The sequence below is a fragment of the Myotis lucifugus genome, unplaced genomic scaffold (genome assembly GCF_000147115.1).
Source record: "Myotis lucifugus unplaced genomic scaffold, Myoluc2.0 scaffold_835, whole genome shotgun sequence".
NCBI lineage: Eukaryota > Metazoa > Chordata > Mammalia > Chiroptera > Vespertilionidae > Myotis > Myotis lucifugus.
Window position 1 is genome coordinate 71,339 of NW_005871883.1, and position 25,096 is coordinate 96,434.

Here is a 25,096-nt window from a genome sequence, read left to right on the forward strand (position 1 = left end):
GAATTTAAGTTACCATTTTCTTTACAAACCCAGAGATGTCACTAACAAGTCTGATTTTAAAATTGGGCGACCAGAGTTGATATGCGAGGTTTGCGGCTATCCATGCACATGGCGGGGGGAAGGTCCGCCGCTTGCGCCTATAGATGCTTAGGAGACTACAGCTCTGAAATTTCTGTCAAAGGTTTGGGCTGCTGCAAAAATGTTATTTTGAATATATTTTAAATTGTAAGAATAAAAGATAATTTTTTGTATTTTTTTTCCATGTGATTGGAATGACTTTCAAGTATCTGCAAATAAGGTAATTGTGAAGCATTAAGCATTTATTGGTGAAAAATGTACATATTCTCATTCCAGGAAATAAGTGAGTAAAATTGAATAAATGCTTTAAAGTTTACCATATTGCCAGTGGTTTCACAACCGTTCTCCTGTATTTATTTATCAAGTCAAATAAAAATGATGAAGACTACCTGTGTTTTCAGTTGTTTTAGGAACAGCTGTTTAAAGTGTACCTACATGCGTCTGTCCATGTCTTCTTCCCATAACAAAAAAGGGAGGCGAGAGGGAGAACTTAATACGCATGAAAGTAACTTATGTTGCCAGTGAAGCACAAGGTCGGTATTACTAAGGGCTGTAATTATCGGTCCCATCTTTCTCGTCAGTCATGTAACAGTTGGGTGGGAAAGTGAGAAAATGTACAAAGTTGAGTAGTTAACACAGCCGTTTGCAAGAGTGAAAGGCGCTGGGAACAGACCCTTCTAACTGATGCTGGGGCAGGTGGGGAATGTCCCTGAACAGTGTAACCAGTACAAACCCTTCCCGAGGGCGCGACCTCTGAATGACCCTGCTGGGCTGAAGTCAGGGTTGGTTCTGCGGCTGTGACCATTGGAATAGCTGTTCCTTACAGGGTCCTGGGACCCGCAGGGACATGCTCTCGGAATCACTTCGCCCTGAGACTACTGACTTCTCTCACTGGTAACAGCCCTGCGCCCACTGATGGTTTTACCTGTGGTCTCTCGGCCAGAGGCAGGGCCAGGTGAAAAGTGTGGTTTTCAGCTTCCTCACAATGAGAGTTTTCGTGTGCACGGCAGCCTTTGTTTCAGACACCAGAACCACCCCTCTCCTAGACCTCTCTCATGTCGGTCAAGGATGACAGATGACAAGCCGCGGCTCTGCCTCTGGTGTGTCAGGGAGACGGCGCAGGAATGGGGCGTGCAGCCACCCCCAGGCGCACTCACGGTTTGCAGGCGGCGGCCCTACAGGTGGGTGTCGGTGAAGGTGGTGTGCTCCTTGGTCACGGAGCTGAAGCCCTTGATGGCGTTCATCAGGTCCTCCTCGTCCAGGTACTGGAAAGAAGCCGTCCCGTTAGGTTAGGCTCGCTGCGCAGCGCCCGCCACCCAGGGCAGTTCTAATCCCCTGCGCTCCACTGGGGTGTGGTTGGAGCCCTCCTCGCCTTAAACTCACGGGAAGCATCGGGTCACACGCACAGGTGAGCTACACACTAAGCCAATGTATGTGTCATGGAGGAGCGCACTGTGCCGCACCTTCATCTTCCTAAGCCTGTTTTCTGGTCAGCAACGTGGAGACAATATATAAAAGGGGTGGGCAAGTAAGAACATTTTAAAAATGGAGTACTTACGCAGCCTTTATGTATGTGTGTATATATATGTATGTATGTGTATATATATATGTGTATATATACACACACACACACACACACACACACACACATACGTATTTGAGATTTAGTTCAAAATGCAAGCAGAAGAGCCGGAACACAAGCTCTATGGCTCCCTGCTCCCCACTCCCACTGCCTTTGTATACTGAGTAGGTTCAGGAATATCAATCATAAGGAAAGTTAATGCGCCACCTACTGGCATCTCCGGAGCAGTCCCGGCACTGCTGGGCATGCTGCCTGCTCCTAGCCCTGGACAGCAGGCACAAATGGCCCCTCGTGGGACAGTGGAGCTATGTGGCTCTGCAGTCACATGATGTTTCTTAGGTCCCAGTTCATGAAAAAAGGACTCTGTGCCCTCAGGTGAGGACACGGGCACCTGAGCCCTCGCTGTGCTGCGCTGAGCCACCTGAGACCGCCATCGTGCATGTCCATCCGACATGAGACTGGTACAATGATTCCTGCCACTTAGAAACTTTAGATCTGAGATGGAACCGTGGAACTTGGTCCTGTTAACATCAAGGAAATCCTTGATTTAAAAAAGCCTATCACACACACACACAGCCTATCACATGCCCAGCCAACGTGGCTCAGTGGCTGAGCATCGACCTATGAACCAGGAGATCACAGTTTGATTCCTGGTCAGGGCACATGCCAGGGTTGTGGGCTCAATCCCCAGTGGGGGGCTTGCAGGAGGCAGCCAATCAATGATTCTCATCATTGATGTTTCTCTCTCCCTCTCTGAAATCAAAAAATACATATTTTTAAATGCCTATCACACATCATCGTGCCCAATAAGCCCACTGTGTGTTCTATCTTGTCACTGTGATTGGAACCTGGAGTCTGGGAACTTGCTTTAAGGGTCTCCCTTAGTTAAGAAGGGCTTCAAGGAAGCCAGCGACTCTTGGGGTGAAGGAATAGAACTTGGGGAGAAGGAAAGGGGAGAGCAGGAGCAGAGGGTGGGAGAAATGCCGGTGGCGAATTCTGCCGTGGAGGGGAGTGCGAGCGAAGCCCTTAGCCGGCTGTTTATTACCTACTGTCCCCAAGGACCCTCCCGCCAGCAGACACCTAGGGAGTCGGCACAAGTAAGTTTGCCGGGCGGTACAAACGGGATTTGTTCATTCCAGTCACTGGGGGCTCATGGCAAACAGAGCCAATTAGGTTTCCAGTCCTTTCTACCATGTATGTCTCTTCACTTACTCATGAGTTTATTTTTTGAGCTCTACTGTGTGCTAACAAAACAAGACGACTTTTCTACCCTGCTCGTCCAACAGTCACAGCGACACCAGTGAGCTGTTGGGTGAAGGGTCGGAGGGGTGCCCTGTGCCGGGTGAGGGGGGAGGCAGCCCTCAGCAGGGGCAGGAGGCCCCAGCAGATGCAGGAGGACATCCCGCTCGGGTGCTGAGCGAAGGCTCCGGGAGAAACGCACTCACCAGGCCGCTGTCGTGGCCCATGATGGTCTCCCACAGCGCGTCGTCCACCAGGACCTTCTTGTCGTGCAGGTCCAGCAGCTGGCTGACGCTGCGGTGCAGGGAGCCCTGGGAGGCCTGGCTGAGCTGGCTCTGGCTCGGGATCCGGAGGACAGAGATGCTGTGGTTGCTCCTGAGGCTCACGCGGGCCCCAGACCGCGGGATCTTGGTGTCGGTCAGTCCCTGCAGAGGAAGTTGCCCTGATCAGTGGGACGCCCCGAGCAGCCCCCTCCCATGGCCCCACTAAGGAAGCACGATCGTACTGCACTTAAAGTGTGCAGCTTGGCCCCGGCTGGTGTGGCTCCGTGGATAGAGCCACAGCCTGCGGACTCAAGGGTCCCAGGTTCGATTCTGGTCAAGGGCACGTCCCTCAGTTGCAGGCTCCTCCCCAGCCCGGGCCCTGGTCGGGGTGCGTGCAGGAAGCAACCAATTAGTGTGTTTTTCTCACATCAATGTTTCTGTCTTCCCCTCCCTTTTACACTCTCCCAAAAAATCAATGGGAAAATATCTTCGGGTGAGGATTAGAAAAAAAAAAAGGTGGATTGGACTTCTCCCTCCCTTTCTTCTCATCCCGTATCTTTCCCTTGTTATAGGATCCAGCCTCTGAAATACAACAGGTCTGGTACTAATATCAGGAACACAAAGGCACTCGAAGACCTAGAACCTGATGAGGCCCCAGAACGCGCTGTAAGGCAGTCTAGCTGCTCTTAAACATGGGCGGGCTCTGAGTTACCCCTCATGTCAACACGCCACCCAGGGGCCATGCACCCACGCAGCACACGGAGGGAGCTACCTCGAAGTGCATGGTATAGCTCTTGAGGGTGACATTGCTGCACGCGTCCGATACATCAGCCACGGAGTCAAACTGGGGACAGACGGGAGGCGGCGGTCAGTGCTGGTGGCACAATCTTAGTGCCTCTCCAGTGACAGCCGAGCACGCTCACACCCACTGTCATCCTGAGATGTGCATGCACCAGGACACACACACCTGCACACGCTGCATCCCGCGCCAGCCACGCAGCACCGGCCTCCCAGGGACCCTGCCCTTCCCCGTCCCCAGCACGCCTGCTCCTTGGGCACGGCAGCCTCGTCAGGGGCTCCCCCACTGCTCCCTGCTGTGTCCCGGGGAAAGGAGGAGACCCAGGAGGCGGACAAGGCTACCATTCACTCATTGCCACCTTTTTAAAGTGTTGAAACTTGCCCTAGCCGGTGTGGCTCAGTGGATAGAGCACTGGCCCATGGACTGAAGGGTCCCGGGTTTGATTCCAATCAGGGGCATGTACCTCGGGTGCAGGCTCAATCCCTGTGTGGGAGGCAACCTATCAATGTGTCTCTCTCACATCAATGTTTCTCTGTCTCACTCCTCCACTCTCTCTAAAAATCAACGGAAAAAATATCCTCAGGTGAGGATTCAACAACAAAAAGAATGCTCTAGAGTTAGGCTCCCAGCCCTCACGCTCGGGCAGACACAACTACCACCCAGTCCCTGGTTACGAGGCCCCGGGAACATGTCCCTCTAAAAGGCGAGCCTTCTGGTCTGGGCCTGGGAAGCGGGCGGCCTTCAGACAAACCATGTGGGTCTCCCCCGGGGGATAGACACTCAGCGGGGACGTCCTCTTCGGCGCGGGAACCAGGGGCGGCCTCTCCCGGATGAACGGCTCCTTGTGGATCTTCCTCTGCAGAATCAGGGACAGGAAGATGGCCAGCAAGATGAGGCCCAGGACGGCCATCAGCGCGATGAACCACAGCTCGTCGTAGAACTCGGTGCCTCTGCTCCCCGACCCCTTCTTCCCTCCGGGCGTGGTCAGCACCAGGCCTGCAGGACCGGGGAGAGGAGGGGAGGTCATTCCGGGCGGCGGGTCTGCCATCTCCTGCCCCGTGTTGGGCAGTACATGGGGAGGGAGTTCGAAGGGATGTGACTTAGTGACCTGAAGTCCACTTCTGACAGCTCCATGGCGCTCTGCTCCCGCACGTCTACGATGAAGGGGGGTCAGAAGTCCCCCAATTAGGAACCAATGTGTGTTGTTTGATGACAATAAAACCGCCACCTTGGCCTTGCCCTCAGAGAGCCGAGTTGCCTGTCTGCGTGGTGCAGGGCCGCAGCCCCAGAAGTCGATCTGACGGGCCCAGTGGACCCCTTGCCTGAGAGGACGCAGGGGATGCAGGGCAGCCTGCCGGAGGGAAGCCTGGGAAAGGAAAGAGCCCTCGGAGCCGCAGGAGGGAAGGGAGCCCGGCCTGGCCTTCCTGCTGGGAGGCTGCCTCCAGGCAAGAGGACGGCAGCAGCGAACAAGCTGCATCATGAAAATGAGAAACGACTGTTCACGCTGGTCGGACAATACATCTCGGAATTTTCTGCGACTTTGCACAGTCCTCGGAGTTCCTCTTCTCATCAGGGGAAACCGTTCTTTAAAAGTCCCCTTTCATTTTGAGGGACTCGACCCATCAGTGGCTGTGCTCAATGTGGGGACCTGGTCCACTGGGATGGGCTTACTTACAGAGCAGGTGCCTAGCCCAGCTGGTGTGGCTCAGTGGTTGAGCGCTGACCTATGAACCAGGAGGTCAGGGTTCAATTCCTGCTCAGGGCACATGCCCAGGTTGTGGGCTCAATCCACAGTGTGGGGTGTGCAGGAGGCGGCCGATCCATGATTCTCATTACTGATATTTCTATCTCTCTCCCCTTCTCTCCCTTCCTCTCTGATATCAATTTTAAAAATATATACATATACATACACATACACATACACATACACATATACATATACACATATATGTATATATATAAAGAGCAGGTACCGGGGCCCTCCGCTTCCGAGTCTGTGCCAGGGGCCCGGGAAACTATGTAACAGACAAGCACAGCGAGGTGACTCTTATTTTCACTTGAATTTGAGAACCATTGCTAGAAAAAAAAATGTACGGGGCCAACGGAAAAACCACCTTCAAGTTCTCATCTTAGGCACAAGCCTGAGGAGCACCCAGGGTGAGTTCTGGGGTCCCCAAGGCCTCTGTCTGTCCACTTTAGACACTGGGTTGCTGAATATACCAGCTGAGGTCGGCTCCAGGCACAGCTGCTGCTCCGTGAAAGGAGACAGACTGTGTGGGGAACTGTGTTCGGTGCTCACAGAAGTTCACGGGGCATCCAGACATGAAACGTCTGGGAAAATGAACTGATTTTATTACTTTACAAACTAAAACCACCCTTGGTAACAATCTGAATGGTCACCTGAGTTTCAGAATAGTAGGACATGTTTATTAAGAGAAAAGCCAACTATGTATGTATGCAAATCTGACATGACAGTACTGACTGGACTGTAGAACAGGGTATCCATCCAAGTCCGTGCTAATGGAAAAGGTTGGGCACCTCTCTAACGTGCCCTTTGAAACTGTCAAGTTTCACAGATGTTAGATTCAAAGATTGTGGGTAGAACTCAATTTAAAAGATGTTCCAGCCCTAGCTGGTTTGACTCAGTGGATAGAGAGTCAGCCTGCAGACTGAAGGGTCCTGGGTTCAATTCCAGTCAAGGGCACCTGCCCGGGTTGCAGGCTCGATCCCCAGTAGGGGGTGTGCAAGAGGCAGCCGATCAATGATTCTTTCTCATCATTGTTTCTCTCTCTCCTTTCCTCTCTGAAATCAATAAAAATATACATTTAAAAATAAATAAAAGATGTCCCAAAATGTTGCAATTCTCTCTCTTTGGCTACATTACTTGGTATTGATGGTTAATCGCCATCTTTCACAGAGGATACAAAACAGAAATTTCCCCAAATTACCGGTTTAGGTTCGGAATCTGGAACATTGCCGCTGTGATCAGCACGGATTGGCACCGGAGCCTTTTCTCTTCCTCTGATCTCTTCCCTGTGACTTTCTCTACAAATCACTGTCTCGGGGGAACAAGGGCGTATAACAGCTCTTTCCCTGCAGGGTCTGCGTAAGAGGGAAGCTGATCTCTACCTACAAGTCAAGGACTGGCATCTGAAGAGTCTATCTAACTGCTTGCCTCACGTCCGTTCCAGGAGGACTTTTGAAGATTCCTTCGACCCTTCACACAATTCCTTCCAAGCATCTATGGTAACATATTAGCACATGTGTGTAAACACCCGCATGTTTCTTTAGGAAAAGGAGCAGGTGGTGCCCTAGACGTGACGCGAGGCAGGGCTTACCGAGGCCCGTGGAGGGGTCGTACTGGATCAGAGGCGTCTTGACGCTTCCTTCCTCCGTGGTGCACGTGACCTGGAAAAGGAAGGCTGGACAGAAGGTATGGGACTCGGTCATCCACACCCACCAGCAGGGGGCTCACTCTTAGAAGAACAATGCATCACAGCAGGAAAACGTCCGAAAGCAGAATCCCAGGGCAAATGAGGTTTCACCCAATACGCAAACCTATTTCTAATTGTATAATTATGGAGCTACAATTAGTGCACTAATAGCAGTGTGTGTGTGTGTGTGTGTGTGTGTGTGTAACAGAACTAGGGAAGTTTAGAGCTTATATAGCAAAGTAAAAGAATTATCACGGTCTGGCCTATGTGGCTCAGTGATTGACCGTCGATCTACGGACCAGGAGGTCACTGTTCAATTCCTGCTCAGGGCACATGGTCGGGTTGCGGGGTTGATCCCCGGTAGGGGGCTTGCGGGAGGCAGCCGATCAGTGTTTCTCTCTCATCATTGATGTTCCTATCTCTCTATCACTCTCCCTTCCTCTCTGAAATCAGTAACAATTAAAAAAAGAATTATCAGAGGAGAAAGGATGGTACACAGAGTGTATCTTGTTCTGCATATGGTCTGCACCTGTTCCTTTAAAACTTACAGGTGTAAGTTCTCATGAAGGGACCCAAAGTTGAAGTGGCCGCTGAGGCCCTGCTGGCCATGGTTCAGAGTGACCATCTCGTGACGCTAGGGCCCCGAGCGCCTTCCACACTGAGGTACAGAAGCCCGACACTCACTGCGGTCCCCAGTCCTCGGTATGTAGAGGGTGGTGTCCAGGCCACGGTACACGCGCTGGCCCCCGTCGGTCAGCACGAACTCCTTCAGCGGGCCGTGCAGGAGGAAGGAGTCGGCCCAGCTGACACACACCACTGTCAAGTTGCTGGTCACCGAGAACGGGGCTTGGTACTGAGGGGCTGTGGGAAACAAATCTGGATGTTAGCAAAATGATGACCTCCGACTGTGTGTGTACCTTTAAAAAAAATACATATATATATATATATATATATATATATATATATATATATATATAAGCAATAAATTGCTTTTAGCATTGCCGGAGTTCTTTCTATGATCCTCAGTGTTTAATAAAGCTGGCGCTGGAGGAGAAAAGACCACCGGTGGGAACGTGTGTGCAATGCTTTCTCAGCAAAACTGCACCTGCTTCCCCCCCAAAAAATCAATGGAGAGTAGTGTTTTATGAAAGAAAACCATTAACATACAATGGTTCTGCTCACCAACATAACCCTGCAGCTCATCTTTTGTTGCTTTTCCCCTCTTTTAACAGGCAAAGGATCCTTAACACTATTAACTACAGTAGATAGCCATTTTCATAGCAAATCAATATTTATTGCTACAAAGCCCCAAGGACTAGATGAAGTTTATATATATATACACACACACACATACACACACACACACACACCAAACAAACTGCTTAGATGGTGAATTATGTCCAATTGGCACCCACTTATTTTTAAAGCTTTTTCTTGAACTGTTTGTTTGTTTTCTAAGAGTGTTGAAGAGCCTTGCAAACAGCAATGCGGGTGTAATAATTCATGGCCCGGCTGGTCACTCGGGAGTGCGGTACATTAAAACCTCCATGTTATTAAGTGCAAGAGGCACACTTTTTTGTTGTTAATTCTCACCTGAGGATGTTTTCTCATTTATTTTTAGAGAGATTAAAAGGGAGGAGGAGAGACAGAGAGAGACATCGATGTGAAAGAGACACGTGCCCGGACAGGGTCAAGAATCAAGCCTGTAACCCAGGTACATGCCCTTGATCGGAATCGAACCAGGAACCCTTCAGTCCACGGGCCGATGCTCTAGCCACTGAGCCACCCGGCTAGGGGACGAGGCATGCTTTCTAACAGCCCCTTCACTGCCGTCTCAGTAGCAGCCCATGAAACGGGACCTCCACGCAAACCCTTTCATAAAACGGGTTTTCCCTGCCCTCATGACGCACCTCGTCCACTGCCCTCTTACTGTCTCTGGTTATGGTGGCGGCCGCTGCTACTCACGCTCTCTCTGGGTGGTGAAGCGGATCCACTTGGAGGCCGTGCTGCCTGCCTGGTTGTGGGCCAGGACGCGCAGCCTGTAGGTGGTGTAAGGCTGGAGCCCCCCCAGGCTGGCGCTGGGCCCCGGGCCCCTGTACTGCGTCTCCGTCTGGCTGGGGGTGCAGGGAGCATCTGTGTGCGGAAGGCAAGCCCTGTGCAGCTGGAGCTCGTAGCTGGAAGGAGGACGAACACGTCAGGAGAAAACGGGGCATGGCATCAGTGTAACTCTCTTATAAAACTGGTTCTGTTTTGTTTTCCTTGAACTATAAGCTCTTGAAAATTGCCATTCATGGGAAAAGCTCAGACCCACTTTATTTTGTTGTGTGTGTGTTAGAGGGACTGAAACATCGATGATGAGAATCATTCATCGGCTGCCTCTTGCATGCCCTCTACTGGGGATCGAGCCCACAACCCTGGAATGTGCCCTGACCGGGAATCGAACCATGACCTCCTGGTTCACAGGCTCACACTCAACCACCGAGCCACGCCGGCTGGGGGCGGACCCCCTTTATTGAGCTGCTGGAAGTGAGCAGCAGGAATGATGAGGGAAGTCACACATGGACACACCCTGCCGTCCGCCCAGCAGCTGGTCATCCTGGGAGAGTGAGACCTTTCTCTCTTTTCAGAGGAGACTGAGAACACGGCTCTCCTTTGTGAAAAATGAAAAAGATCTTGTTTCCTCCCGACTGTTCTGAGTGAAATAACTTCTTTGTTCTTTCAAACAATGGTTCATTTCAATGTTTTAAATAAGACTGAGGAAATTCTGAGTTAACCACAGAACTGGGTGTCCCAGCAGAAGCTACAGAATGGATCACTGGAGAACCACGAGGGAGGAGGCGCAAATTCCTCCAGTGAGTGCGAACACGGGCCAGGCAGCATCTCTCTTATTTAAAGACAAGTTTGTGGCTCTCCTTTAGATCTTAGTTGAATTATGACTGAAATGCTTTGCAGGGAACATGACCACCGAAACCAGCAAATATGGCCCATTGGCTAGATGCCGCTAGAGCAGCCGTGGGCAAACTACGGCCCGCGGTCGGCAAGCAGGCCTTATTTGGGCTGAGTCGTCCTTCTGGCTGGCCGATTACCTTTTTATGTAATGATGTTTACTTTGAATTTATATTAGTTCACACAAACACTCCATCCATTATGACTGAAATGCTTTGCAGGGGACATGACCACTGAAACCAGCAAATATTGCCCATTGGCTAGATGCCGCTAGAGGCACCTGCTCGGGGGAGAGCTGGGTATGTCGGCAAGCAGGCCTTATTTGGGCTGAGTCGTCCTTCTGGCTGGCCGATTACCTTTGGATGATGCCATTGGGGAAGAGGGGGGGACTCCACAGGAAGGAGGCTGTCCTGGAGGCCAGCGCCTGGATGTGGGGGGAGGCCACCCCGGCGGGCGGAGCAGGGCGCGTCCTCAGCTCCGCTGTGGGTCCCCTGCTGCAGCAGTTGAAGCAGGTGCAGGCCTCCACGCCAACGGAGTAGGTGGTGAAGGGCTGCAGGCCGCGGAGGGTCTGCTGGACGGCCGGGCCTTCCGACAGCTGCGGACAGAGAAGCTGATGAGGCTGGGCCCAGACCTCAGTGACAGATCTGCATCCCGCAACCCACCTCCTAGGACTGGAGCGCCACGCCAGGCAGCCTGGGAGGTGCACTGTGGATGTGGCTAGTACTTGCCCCCAAGGAATTACCAACCCGTTGGACAGGCATGACTGATTTCCGAGATAGAAGTTAGAGGTAACAGGACAGAAAACACAAGGCATACATTGTCTATTATCATAGAAAGATATTAGAAAATGGCACAAAACACACAAAATATGGATCAAATTCTGCAACCCTTGGAATAAAGCTTTAAAAAACAACAACAAAATCTGTATTTGAATTATACTCCTAGTCAACACTCGCCAAGCCCATGTTCTGCCATTGTTATTTGCATGTAATTTTTGGGTTGAATAGCCCCTCAAATCCATGATTGAGTTGGGTATTTAGGAGCTTGAAATATATATACTTGATATGTTTGCATATTTTACATATTGCATATTTTATATATTATATACATATTTAAGAGTTTGATAGTCCATCTTTTTCTCTGAGGGTGGTGGCTATATGAAATATAGTCTTTTTCTCCATTATGCCTGTTACATGATAAACTTTTTGGCTTATTTGGAGCAATTTTTTTTAACCTCATTGTGGTTTTATTAAGTACTTATTGGAACAGAAGCCATCAGAAACTGGAAACTAGTTTTCACACTGACATACACAACATATAATTAAGAAGAGCTGTATGTTATTGCAGAAAATTGTGTATAATGCACTCCAAATATAAATTATTTTACTTCATTAATATTATCATTTGTAAGTATAGATAATCAAGGGTTGATTGTATTTACATCATCTATATTTATTGACTACGAAGCCCTGTAGAAAATATGCTAATTTCCCTTTAACATGCAATAGGAAACTTCCTTGCATCTGAGAGTTACCTGGTGAAATTGTGTTTCAGTGTCTGCCACTCTGGCCTCGGGGGACTTCTCCACTCTTGCCCAAATTGTTCCCTAAATTGGTCTAAGTAGTTTAGGATGAGATCCTGGGATCTGCACAATTTCTCTATGGGGTCTGTGCGAACTAAACGCTATAATCTGTCCTTATTCCTGAGAAAGGTAGGCGTGACCGAGAAAAGAGACTTCCTCCCAAGGGCTCGGCCTCCCCATGTGAATAACGGAGCTGGTCTTCTTTCTTTGTTGTTGCTAATCCTCACCTGAGGATATGTTGATTTTTAGAGAGAGTGGGAGGGAGGGGGAGAGACAGAGTGAGAGAAACACGGATGTGAGAGAGGCACATTGATTGGCTGCCTCCCATACTCGCCCTGGCAGGGGATTGGACCTGCAACCGAGGTACATGCCTTTGACCGGAATCGAATGTGCGACCCTGCAGTCTGCGGCCGACGCTCTATCCACTGAGCCAGAGCAGCTGGGGCAGGAGCTGGCCTTCTTGACTGGGGTGGCCCTTCCAGCCAGTGGCTCGTGGGGCACGTCTCCCCGATGGGCCCCAGATGTGTCCATACACAGACCGTGGCTCTAGCTTTGTGGACTGAGCCACTCTGCAGTCCCTGCCAAGGCGCTAGAACTTTCTCGAAGTCGCTAACAGAAAGATGAGTTTCCTGGGTGCTGTCAGAGACCTTGGAGCACCACAATGAGGATTCCAAGGACGTTCTTTGCTCTAGTTTTTTTTTTTTTTCTTTTTCATGATGACACTGACACCGCCTCCAATCGCCACCTGTCTGCCCCTCACTATAGACCACTACTACGTGAAGCGCTTGATGGGCGTTTTCTAACTAAATTAATTTGATTTTAGTATCCCTGAAGTCTTAGGTTTCTCACAACATCCCTGGAGTCTTGAATACCACCTTCAGCAAGTCCCTCCCTGGGCATTTCCGTATTTTCTGTGTGTGTCCTAATGCTCACTGCTATTTCTTCTCATAGGGATCATTGCGTCACTAAGCTCATCACTGGGCCACTGTGAACAGACAGTAAGAAAGAAGAAGCAAGGAGAAGATAAAGCAAGGGCATCATGGTTTATTTTTTAAAAAATAAATAGCTCGGCTGGCATGGCTCAGTGGTTGAGTGTCAACCTATGAACCAGGAGGTTTCGGTTCAATTCCCGGTCAGAGCACATGCCCCGGTTTCAGGCTTGATCCCCAGTAAGGGGTGTGCAGGAGGCAGCCGGTCAATGATTCTTTCTCATCATCGATGTTTCTATCTCTCTCTCCCTCCCTCCCTTCCTCTCTGAAATCAATAAAAAGAAAGAAAGGAAGTTAGGAAGTTAGGAAGTTAGGAAGTTAGGAAGTTAGGAAGGAAGGAAGGAAGGAAGGAAGGAAGGGGACTCCATTACTCACCACCAGCTCTGCCCCGCCAGTGCTGTTGGAGAAGAGCCTGTAGAGGCTGACAATGCCATTGGGCTTCCCAGGGGCGCTGATGTTGACCACAGCTTGGGTAGAAGACACGGCGTGGAACCTGGGGGCCCCGAGACCTTCTGGGGGGGCAGGTCCCGTTTTACACCGCGTCCAGCTACTGGGGGCTTTCCCTGCTGAATTCACTGCCCAGACCTTCAAAGAGAAATCATTGAGACCAGTCAACACCAAGATAACCTCAGGCTGAAAGAACACAGTTGGCAACCCAAAGCGACCGAACACAGCAGAACGAGATACACTTTGATCTTTCAACTCTGTGACCGCAAAGGAAGTTGGGTCCTTCCTCTTTGTTTTGCCTTTGTCCCCGAGAACACAGAGGGGCTCGCTGGGGAGCCCTGATTTCTGACTGCAGTGGCTGATTTGAGCTCCATGGAAAACTGCTCGTCTCTGGGTGGGAGGTGGCAGGATTTTTGTCAGCTTCTGCAAACTGGACGGCTCTGCAGACTCCTTAAAACTCAGCAATTCTTAAACACTGTCCCCACCAAATCTGCATGGAAATTAGATTTTCCTTTCATCAAGGAGGGAATCAACATATGGAAGGATGTATAATCTTATTTATCAAGAACTATTTGTATAATTAAGCACGAATATCCTAAAAGGTTGCCTTGGGTCATCATTTGCATGAGTAAGTAATTTGTAGAATGTCAGGTACAATAGACAGAGTAGATGGATGTGCGAGTGTATAGGGTTAAATTAGGCCCAATAACAGCCAACTACACAGTGATCAATCAGAATGATAGATCTAAATGACAATACGAGAAGACTGTCTGCATGTTTAGGAGTACCAGTATTCCTTAGTAAGCTTTCATCTTGAGCAGTCTAACTTCAGGAATTTTTTTTCTCATTTGTTGTCTTTTTCCTATCTATCTATCTATCTATCTATCTATCTATCTATCTATCAATCATCTACCTACCTATCCACCCATTCACCTGCCTACCCATCCATCCATTCATCCACCCATCCACTTATCCATCCAAACTTGCCCTGAGCTTTTAAAGACACATCTGGAAAGCTGGTTTGATTCTACAGTCCACACTTTCTAGGTGTGCTGTGTCAAAAAAACAAACAAACACATGCAGAACTTTCAAAATCTGAGACATTTAGAAAAAAAAAAACTGTAGGAGAGTACTTTGCATGGAGAATTGAGTTTTGTTTTTGTTTGTTTTGCTTTGGCATCAATAATATCTTTAAGAGAATAAACATTGGAGAGGTTTTTAGGAGTTTGGTCAACTCCCATGAGTGTTTCCACACATTTTTAAGGAGGTGGATTCCTTTGCAAAAGTAAAAGTCCTGATGTTGAAATGCTCTTGGATGGCTGTCACATGCAATTCTGCAGCCCCTTGCAGACGGGATGACTAACCTACTTACATATCGGAACTTGCTCTTTTCAGAGTTCTGATACAGTCTCTCATCATTTGCATGATAGTTACCTACATTTTATACACTCTACAATTTACAACGCACTTGGACATACGCTAGCTGACTTAGCCCTCCCAACAGAACCGTGTAGGGTGGCTGGATAATGGATCATTAGCCCATTTTACAGGTGAGGAAATTGAGGTTCTCTTGTTCAGAGTGACAGAAGTTACAAGAGCTGAAACTAGAATTCTGCTCTCTGATAAACACTTCTATCGCTCTTTCCAATATATTGTGTGTTTGATTCTGTATGTCATCCATACGCATAAGTGAATTACGTGGAATCGAGAAAGTTAAATAACCGGTCCATAGACAAACACCTGTGATTCTGGATTAAAATCTCTTAACTGGCAAGGATGGAGAGAGGTGCCCAGGTTGTATTAGAGGATGGAGGTTGGCTTTGAAAGGCACAGGGAAGGACAGAGAAGGAAACCCAGCAATGGGAGAGCCAGGCCTCCTGGAAACGCAAGTCCAGGTCAAAACACCACTATAACATCCAGCTGGCGTGGCTCAGTGCTTGAGCTTCGACTTATGAACCAGGAGGTCACAGTCGATTCTCGGTCCCATGCGGGGGTTGTGGGCACCATCCCCAGTGGGGGGCGTGCAGGAAGCAGCTGACCAATGATTCTCTCTCATCATTGATGTTTCTATCTCTCTCTCCCTCTCCCTTCCTCGCTGAAATCAATAATAATATATTAAGAAAAGAAAAGAAAAACCACTGCAGCTGCTTTTACAATCCCTTCTGAATGGGCCAAGGTCAGTCTGAGAGGGGAAGTTGGGAGGAGGTCAGAGTTCAGGACTGATAAGAAGGTCCCCGACTGCTCAGTCTGCTCCAGACCAACCCCTTTCACTGCAACTACCTTCCTATGGGTGGGGCGAGGGGCATTTTTATTACATAAGGAGTGAAAAAAATCTTTTAAAGAATATATGCAAAATAAGGAGCATATACTGATACCAACTTCTTTGCTAAGAACAGGGCTTTGGCTGGTGATCTAAGGGCACAGGGAACTTTAGTGGGGGTCACAATGGCTGGGGAAGCAGGAGGAAAATAGAGTAGGTGTAATAAAATACAGCGTCAGCGAGTTGTCCATTGATTACTGGGCACCCATAAGAGAGAGTAGAAGTGCAGGTCTGAGGGGGAACAGGGATGGCTCCTAGAAAGTGCTTAGCAGGGGGCTGGCCCAGGCTTGGCTCACTGACTTTGCTTTCCTTTTTGATGTAGATTTAGGGCCACAGAAACCAGGAGGTCTTTGTGATCCTGGTGCTGCCAGGCGGGCTAACCCTCATGGCTTCCTGAACTCTGACTTGGGGGGTGGGGTCCTACTTCCAAATGGGATTTAACCCTTGGTATTTTAAAGCTACTTTGAGTCTCAACATGATCATTTTGCTGTATTTCTTCAGAAATAGTCTCTTCTAAAAACGAGGCAATAGAAAACTCCCCACCCCTAACTGGGAACGGATGAAGGAGCTAGTGCCTTTGTCTTTCACGAGAGACCTTCATAATACAGTGCTCTTTTTTCCCCCCTAGTCTTTCTTTTCAGTATTCAATCAATTTGAGATCAAAATAGCATTCATATAAATCAACATGCTTATGCAAAGCAGGATCAGCTATTCACAGGAGCCACTCTGAAAATGAAAGCAGTTACGAGGAGGGGAAAGCCGGCCGAGATAATGAGCATTACGGATTCCAGGAGACTTGAACCACAAGGCAGTGTTCCTGTTGCACCAGACTCCCAGAAGGAAAGGAAAAGAGAGACTGACGGTGATACCTCCTCTGCCTCGTTCTGTTGAGGTGAAAGTCCTTCACCCAAAAGTTGCCATGGATTTTGGTCTCTTTCCAGCTAAACAAGGGATGAAGGAAGTGGAGTGTAGTTCAGGGTTCAGAATGAAAATGGGAACAGATTATGCTTATGATCTCTAAGGGGAAACAATGGCCTCAAGATTTGGGTCCATCTTTATGGGGGGAAAGAGAAGCAGAGATCTTGCATGGGAAATTTTGAGCAATATGCCGGGATCTATTAACTTCAATGAACCAATACAAAAATCAAGAAATAAAATATCTTATGAACAAACATAGAATTATCTACTTTATTTCTCTCTCTTATTCTATTCATTCTTTCTCTTATTCTATTCAATCTATGTATGTATGTATGTATCTACTTACCTACCTACCTACCTACCTATCTACCTACCTCTTCGCCATTTACCTAACTGACAAGCCATTCCTTTTGATTTGTATCCCAAGACTCCCTCCCATGATCACTGGGAACATAAACACACTGTGTGTGGGCTGCTCACAGGAAAAAAGGGACATGAATGGGGGAGGGAGGGTGAAATAAGGTTTACAAATTCCATGGCCAAGAGAAAAACGTACGGATGCTGCTCAGCTTTGATTAATTCAGGGTGTCCTTATACCTGCAGAGTGTCCTTATAATAAAAAAAAGATGATTAAAGTTTCCACTGAAACAACTTCCTAATCTGGACTCAGCACGCACTTGTACGCGTGAAGGTGTGCATACACACAAGCGCACAATGACAGCTGTCAGGGGCAGGGACTTCCCCGGGAAGGGCCGTAAAAGTGAGCAGGTCAGCGCCGGCTGGGTCAGGTGCTTTCTTCTCGAGGGTTTTGGTTGTAAACATGAAAAGAGGTACAATGTCAGATGTCACAGAAAACCCAGGCCAACCATATGAATAAACAGGACAGAACTGAAGTCACTGAACCACAAATTCTATAAATGACTAGTAAAATATTAGGTTCATTTGTTTATATTTCTATTTTTGATCTAAGTTTTAAAATATCTAACTAGCGATTATTACCATCTTTATGCTATTGTCCATTAAAAATTTTTTTTATTGACTCTTCCCTCCCCCAAGGACCAATTAACTGCATTTTGCCTTAAAATTTTTAATTACGTAACGTGTCAGCATCTGCTCTCTACCTATCTGGATCCAGCGGAGGTCTCTTTGATACACTATTAGCTATCATTTCCCAAACAAAAATGGAATATAGGAATAACCAAATTCAATCAGCGATCTTTCACAGAAAAACCCTCTAATCTGTTAACTCCTTATGTAAGTGACAGTAACTGCCTTGCCCTTGCAGCAATTTGAGATCTTGCTGCTTATTATGAGTTGAATTTTAACAGTTCCTCTCAGAGGCTTGAGATAGAAATGTCTGAGGTTTTTGAAACTTCGGAATATTCCATAACATGCTTGCTTGTGGAATATGACAATTTTTGATAAAATAAGAAGCATTTGGACACCACCAAGAACACAGAAATATCAAGAAGCAGTAGGAGGCCACGTCACTGTTTAGAAAAACTGGAGCACGGGAATAAATTTTCCTGACAATTCACATCCAAAATAAATAAAAATCCTACACGCACAGCCATGCCTGTAATTAATAACTCGAGTAAATAGGTTGCATGTTAACAGGCAAACTATTAAATTATTCGTTTCCTGGGGGCATGTAACGAGACCGTTATCACATTCCCAGGAGGGAGACAAATAGATATTAAAAAGGTCTTTCCAATACCTGTATTGGCGAAGGCCAACAGCTAATTCAATAGATTCGATCAAAATCACCATTTCTTTCACTGCTCCTGATTTATGACCTGGGCTGTGGTTAGTCATCACTCACTGCAGTTTGCTCTCCAGCGCTCATAAATTATGCCTCATAAATAAAAAGATCCAATCAACGAAATCATATCAATTCATCTGCAACCTTGCAGTAGATTTTCCCAGGGCACTCATGCCAATGCCGTTTGAAAGGGGAGCTTGTCTTGGCTTTGGAATATGTTCGAGGAGCAAAATGCCAAACGGGGCTTTGGCACAATTGTGGTCAGAGGGACTCATGGCTAACAGGAAGGCAGGGGGTCTGAACCGCCATGACGGCAAGATGGTTTTATTTCATAAGCAGTCCTGCGGGTGGGCCACAGTCAAGGGGTAAATTGCTGCAAAGCTCTATGTAGCCACCTGTTTAACTGGCCACCTACCTCACAGGACTATTCTGATTTACATGCAAAACATTTTCTATACATTTATGAAGAACTGGGTGCTAAAAAAGTACATTTATAAATATTTTATGAAGACTTTTGAAAGCCCCAGAGTTGTATGCAAATGCAATTTGGAGCTACCGTGGAGTGAATTTAAGAGAACAGTCTTTGGAACCTGGATCTCAAGGTTCAAATTTGAGCTCTCCCACTCACCCACTGTCTCCTTGGGCGTGTTAACTCACCTCTCAAGTGTTCTGATTTCTAAGGTGCACTATTGGTAATAACCCTATCTCAATGGCTGTCATGGGCTCATACATGTAAAAATCTATCATAGTTCTCAACACATAGCAAGAACTAGATAAGTAAAACTGGTTATTATATACTAGAGGCCTGGTGCACGAAAATTTGTGCACTTGGCGGGGGGGTGGGGTATCTCCTTCAGCCTGGCCTGCACCCTCTGACAGCCCAGGAGCCCTCGGGGGATGGCCCACTCCAGGCAAGGAGTGGGCCTAACCCATTAGTTGGACATCCTTAGCGCTGCTGTGGAGGTGGGAGAGGCTCCTGCCACCGCCGCTGCGCTGTCCAGCCATGAGCCTGCTCAGGCTGAGCGGCACTCCCCCTATGGAAGCGCACTGACCACCAGGGGGCAGCTCCTGCATTGTCTGCCCCCTGGTGGTCAGTGGGCGTCATAGCGACCAGTCATTCCCAGTGGTTCTGCAGTTAGAGTCAATTTGCATATTACCCTTTTATTACATAGGATTATTTGTTGGTAGATTGTTGGAAGAGAGAGTGGTACTAAATAGCAATTCTGTGACTCTGGCTGCTATAAATCAACAAGAGCAAACCCCACACAGCATTCTGGGTTCAGCCCACTTCTCTCTGTATACCTTCCTCAGGGGGCTCCTCCATTCTAGAACTTCCGAGGATTAGGATAAACGAAAGCCTGGCTTTTCAGAAATATTGTTTCTACATCGAAATTTGCTGACTGGATGGCGTTCTCTACTTTGCCTTATTCATTAAAACTTTTCCCAACATCCAAAAGTATGAGCAGAAGCTAACCTTGGAGCAATTCAATGGCTCCTCAAAGAAAACAAAACTTAATTTCAGTTTCCATTACGGACATGGGCATCAAGGAGAGAACCGTGTAGCTTCCCAGACACTGACAGGCATCTGGGTAATGATCAGACCCATCGACAGATAGATAAATTAATTTACAAGAAAAAGCCTCAGCCACTTTCTTAAAGATCTCAATTGAAGGCATCAGATTTACAAAAATGCATGAACACTTTTTGTTTCCACCTGTAGATATGATCGCTTCATACAGACCTAGACATTTATTGTGAACTGAATGGAAACATACCGAGTCCCAGTAATTAAGTGCAATTCTCTTTAAGGCACCAGAGGGACCGCAGGCAATAGGGGCTTAGGAACAGAGCCCTAAGGAATGCCAGGAGAGGCAAGAAAAGAGCAAAGAGGCGCTCACAGGCACTTTGAAGAAATGATCTCCTATCGGAATGAAGGGTGTGATGGCAAAACCATGCCATGATCCCTGGCCCAGGCGCAGAATTCAGATTTCTATTCATGGAAACGTCCGATGGCCTTCAGTCCAGGCGGGAGCACGGAGGCTCTGAACTTCTAGGACAAATACGCTGCCTTGTGTCAGACAATATCAATCATTTAAAACCTGGAGCCGAGGGAACTGGGGGCGGGCGCAGCTTCGTTCTTGCGGGAGAAGCTAACCAAACAGAAGCCTCCACGCTGGTCAGAAATACGTCCGTGAGACTAATACCTCATTTCATGCGTGTCCAAAGCCAAACAAAAAACAGGCTCAATAAGTTTTGCCTAAATGGGACACAGAGAACTCGCGGGAGAGGGGCGGGGCGAGGGCGGCAGCCTCGGAGAACCAGCCCTTTGAAGCAAGTTGCTCATCACAGAAGTGCAGACACAGCCCAGGGGGATGGAGGGCACGTGGCCACGTCACTGTCTTCCCGAGAAGAGCAGTGGCCAGGAGGAGAGGGGCTGACCTGCCTCGCTGAGGGGCAGGAACGGTGAGACCCCCTCGTCCCCTTCGACCCGTCCCTCCATCCTCTCCTGCATAGGGTGCCCTTTGGGGGTGGTTGGGCCTGTGGGAAATCGGCTGTCCCGGGTGGGCTCCCACAGCACCCGCCCGCAGGGCAGACTCACACGAGAGCGAATCACCAGGTTTCCCCCCACCCTCAGCTGACCTGTCGGTTCTCAGCCCCCCACCTCCCTCCCCCAGGAACAAGGCACCAGGAGCCTTTGGAGACCCCGTGTTTGGGCGAGGGTGCTTACGTGTCCAAGGGGGCCCATTTCAGGAAAACTAATGAAGTCAAGGACAGCCTGATGCGATGGAAGGGGGTCCTGGCAGGTCCCCAGGAGCCGGTGGGGAGAGTGCGACTACGATGCAGGATTACTGAGCGCCCTCCCTTCAGGTAAGAATCCCAGCTGCTTAGGGAGTGGACTCACCCCCAGGCCCCCTCTGCAGCCAGGATATTAGGATATTAGGACCTCCCTAAGCCACAGGTTTCTCTAAGCGGCTTTTCAAAATGTGAGCACTGTTCAAAGCCAGGCGCCTACGACCTATATTTTAATTTATTAATACACACACACACATATATATATATATTGATTTCAGAGAGGAAGGTAGAGAGAGAGAGATCAATCGATGATGAGAGAATTACGGACTGGCTGCCTCCTGCGCGCCCCCTACTGGGGACGTGGGAGTGGTTGATAATATGCGTTTCTTACCTGGTACTCATACTCCGTGAAAGGAAGGAGATCGGAATCCATAAAAGAGCTGGCGCTTCCATTATAGGTGAGAACTGGGCTCGGCGGCCCAGGCTGAGTTGCTACTTGTCTCCTGTACAACTCATAGGATAAAACTTGTCCATTTGGCTGAAGCGGTCCTGCCCACCAGAGAGAGACCGTGGGCTGGAACCCCCCGGGAGCCATCCGCACCTCCAGGCGTGGGGGCGGCTGCATGGCAGGGGCCATCTCAGGGGTCAATACGGATGCCCAGTCACTGGACGCGCATCCCAGCAGGGTGCAGGCTTGAATCCGTGCTTCGTACCTTCAGGACACAAGGCAGAAATTACCCGTTATTGGCAAACTAGAGTTTTGTTTTGGAAGAATCTTTATTAAACCAAGAGTTGCCCAGGCGCTGTGGCTCAGTGGCTGAGTGTCGACCTGGGAACCAAGAGGCTATGGGTTTGATTCCTGGTCAGGGCACGTGCCTGGGTTGCAGACTTGATCCCTAGTAGGGGGCGTGCAGGAGACGTCCGATCAATGATTCTCCTTCATCATTGATGCTTCTCTCTCTCCCTCCCTCTCCCTTCCTCCCTAAAAAATAAATAAATAAATCAGTAAAAGTAAAAAAGAATAAAATAAAAAATACCAAGAGTTTTTGGATAAAAAGGCCAGCAAGTTTATATTTATTCTTATTGATAGCTGACCCTTTTAAAAAGTAACAGTCGCCTGGCTGCTGTGGCTCAGTTGGTTGAGCATCTTCCTGGCACCAAAAGGTCATCAGCTCAATCCCCAGTAGGGGGCGTGCAGGGGGCAGACTATCTATGTTTCTCATCAATGTTTCTATCCCTTGCTCCCTCTCCCTTCCTCTCTCTCTAAAATAAAAATAAAAATAAAGAAGTTACAAAGTCATATTTCCATAGAAATTCTAGAACAGCTGAAATCTCCCTGCCTTTCCAAAATAAAGCAGCTCACCCGTCTGGAAAGGGTGGGCACATTCTTCCCTTAAGAGGAGTGCGTGGGATAAATAAACGTTCAGGATTCTCTCCGGCACTCAAACCCTTTCCGTCTGCAGAAATACTGAGCCCAGTGAAGAAGGCAGACTTGGGGAATGGGAGCCAGCTTCCAGCAGCCTTGGGCTCCCGGAACTCTGTAGGTGGGTCTCACAGACTCCCCAGGAGTGTCCCCAGGCAGTGAAGCAGCACCCTGGAGGTAAGGCCTGCCTGGTCATAACCCAACCACCCCCCATACCTGACATTTTACAATAGGCCCCCTTGCAGCACGCGGAGACCTTTCGGGCCAGAGGTAACCCAGCCACACACCAGATTATCCATCACGGAGACACCTTATCACCGTCCAGTTAAACCCAACCAATCAATTACGTTTTGTCTGGTCGCTGGTCTCCTGCCGCCTGCACAGGTCTATTTACATAGCAGGACTGCCCCCTTCCAACAAAAGGGGCTTCTGTGAGCAGTAGGTGCCCATGGCTGCAAGTGCGTGCTTTGGGCTCTGTTCCCACACCCACCGATTTCAGGGCACCCCTACTTTTCCCTCCAGCCCCTTTCCTTCTCCCTGATTTCCTCTGGTTACGCAGATGGGGGCTGGGGTGTCACCCATGTTGGGCTCACACCACAGAAAGGACGGTGACTTGCTCTCACAGGCCCAGGGGGAGACCCACCTGCGGAAAGGCTGCAGCTGGTTTACCGCGAGGGCCCGGGCGCCAAACGAGTGATGACTCGCGTTGATGTGTACGATCCTGGTTTCTCCTTCAGGCAGCCCTCGGACGAAGAGGGTGTAGTTGACGATCTGGCCGTTTGTCCTCACGGGAGGGTCCCAGGCCACGGAGATCTCCTGGGGACCCCGGGCCTGTAACGTCGGAGGCCCCATCCCTGAGGGCGCCGAGGGGCTGGTTCGGTCTTTGACGAGGGGACTCACCGCGCCCCCCTGGCTGTTGTTGGCAGTCACCGTGTAGCCGTACTCCACCCCGGGGGTGAGTGTGAAGTCCTGGTAGCGCGTTTCCAGGCCGGTGTACACGATGGTCCCGTCCCTGCGAAGTTCGTAACTCCTGACCTGGCCGTTGGGGTTTCTGGGGGGCGTCCAGGTGACTTCTATGGATCCCGAGCCCGTGACTTGCAGTTCTGGAGGGTCCATGTTCTGGGGCGGGGCCTCCAGGGTCCGGGCCGAGGTGGGCGCACTAGCTGTGCAGCCTCCGCGGGTGCAGGCCACGAGGGAGAAGCTGTACTGCGTGTAAGGCTGCAGGTGGGTGACCAGCAGGGACAGGCCCTGCCCAGCCGGGTGCTCCTGGCCCTCACTTCTGAGCCAATACGTGGTGATCCTGCCATTCTGCGCCGCTGGCGGTGACCAGGACGCATTGATCTGCGTGGCACTGACGGCCCGGAGGCCTGGAGGGCGCAGCCCCGCTGGAGCAGCCTCGGGGGTGGTGGTGTGGGCCGGCTCGCTGGACCCGCAGCCCCCGCTGGTGCAGGCGGCGACCGCGTAGCTGTACGTGGAGAAGGGAAGCAGCTCCGCATCCGTGTAGTTGAAAGTCACGGCGTCGAAGCTGAAAGGACGGGGCGCCCCGCTCCTGTGGAGCCGATAGGACTGGACGACGCCGTTGGGCTGCTCCGGAGGGAGCCAGGCGATGAGCAGGGTCGGGGGACCCGCAGACACCAGGGTGATCGCAGGCGGAGAGAGACCTTCCGGGGGCGCCGGCCGGGTCCTCACCGCGGTCCACGGGCTGCAGGTGTGGCCGGCTGAATTCCACGCGCGGATTTTATACTCGCACGGCGTCCACGGCTGCAGGCTGGTGTCGCTGCACGCAAACGCATCCCTGTCCGACGTGTACTCCGTGCAGACAACGTCCGCATCTGTCTGGTTCCCCCCGAAGCACCTGCGGATCACTTCGTAGCGGGTGATCTTCCCGTTCGGGTGGCTGGGCTCCGACCAGGTGAGCTCCACGCTGGTGGGGCCCACGGACCGGACCGCGGGAGGCGCCTGGGAGCGGGGCGGGGCCTCGGCTGTGCGCACCGGCTGGGGCGCCGAGTGGGCGCAGCCCGCCCGGGTGCAGGCCTGCAGGGTCAGCGTGTACTCAGTGGATGGGTCCAGGCGGCGGAGGAGGAACCGGCGGCTCAGGCCCGCGTACTCCAGGCTGCCGGCGCTGAAGACGTTGTAGGTCTGCAGCGAGAAGAGACGCACAGGGAGGGTGACGTGTGGCATTTGGTTTTTGGTGCGGCTACCTCGTCCCTTTAACCTGCCCCACTGCTAGTCCTCATCCTGATGACCCACATCCGGAAAGAATGGTCCGATACTAACTTTTGGAATATGATGTAAAGTCCATAGGAAGAGAAGCAATGTTTTTCTTTGTTTTTTTTTTGAAGGTTGGATATTCGATAAGCATATATCTACAAGCTAAGTGCTGCAGAACATGAGTGCTTGTGGGGTTTCCTACTATTTGTATTTTTTTAAAAGTAGGGTATAGCCTAGGTGGCATGGCTCGGTGGTTGAGTGCTGACCTATGAACCAGGAGGTCACTGTTCAATTCCAGGTCAGGGCACAT

The 25,096-nt window shown here is 49.8% G+C and overlaps 2 protein-coding genes across 2 annotated transcripts in view; one reads left to right on the top strand and one right to left on the bottom strand.

Annotated features, from left to right (window-relative positions):
- The window catches only part of KCTD3 (potassium channel tetramerization domain containing 3), a 30,614-nt gene extending 30,148 nt beyond the window's left edge, over positions 1 to 466 (top strand). The window contains exon 18 of the mRNA XM_014448451.2: positions 285 to 466. The gene's annotated coding sequence lies outside the window, so the exon portion shown is untranslated. The remainder of the gene's footprint in view (positions 1 to 284) is intronic.
- Positions 467 to 1,253: 787 nt separating this feature from the next.
- The window catches only part of LOC102441494 (usherin-like), a 133,456-nt gene continuing 109,613 nt past the window's right edge, over positions 1,254 to 25,096 (bottom strand). The window contains exons 20-29 of the mRNA XM_023747297.1: positions 23,219 to 24,714; positions 21,544 to 21,865; positions 13,288 to 13,497; positions 10,698 to 10,936; positions 9,361 to 9,569; positions 8,080 to 8,256; positions 7,300 to 7,383; positions 4,713 to 4,957; positions 3,106 to 3,324; positions 1,254 to 1,343 (exon numbers count right to left, since the gene is read on the bottom strand). Of these exons, the coding sequence (XP_023603065.1) occupies positions 1,254 to 1,343; positions 3,106 to 3,324; positions 4,713 to 4,957; positions 7,300 to 7,383; positions 8,080 to 8,256; positions 9,361 to 9,569; positions 10,698 to 10,936; positions 13,288 to 13,497; positions 21,544 to 21,865; positions 23,219 to 24,714 (3,291 nt within the window). The remainder of the gene's footprint in view (positions 1,344 to 3,105; positions 3,325 to 4,712; positions 4,958 to 7,299; positions 7,384 to 8,079; positions 8,257 to 9,360; positions 9,570 to 10,697; positions 10,937 to 13,287; positions 13,498 to 21,543; positions 21,866 to 23,218; positions 24,715 to 25,096) is intronic.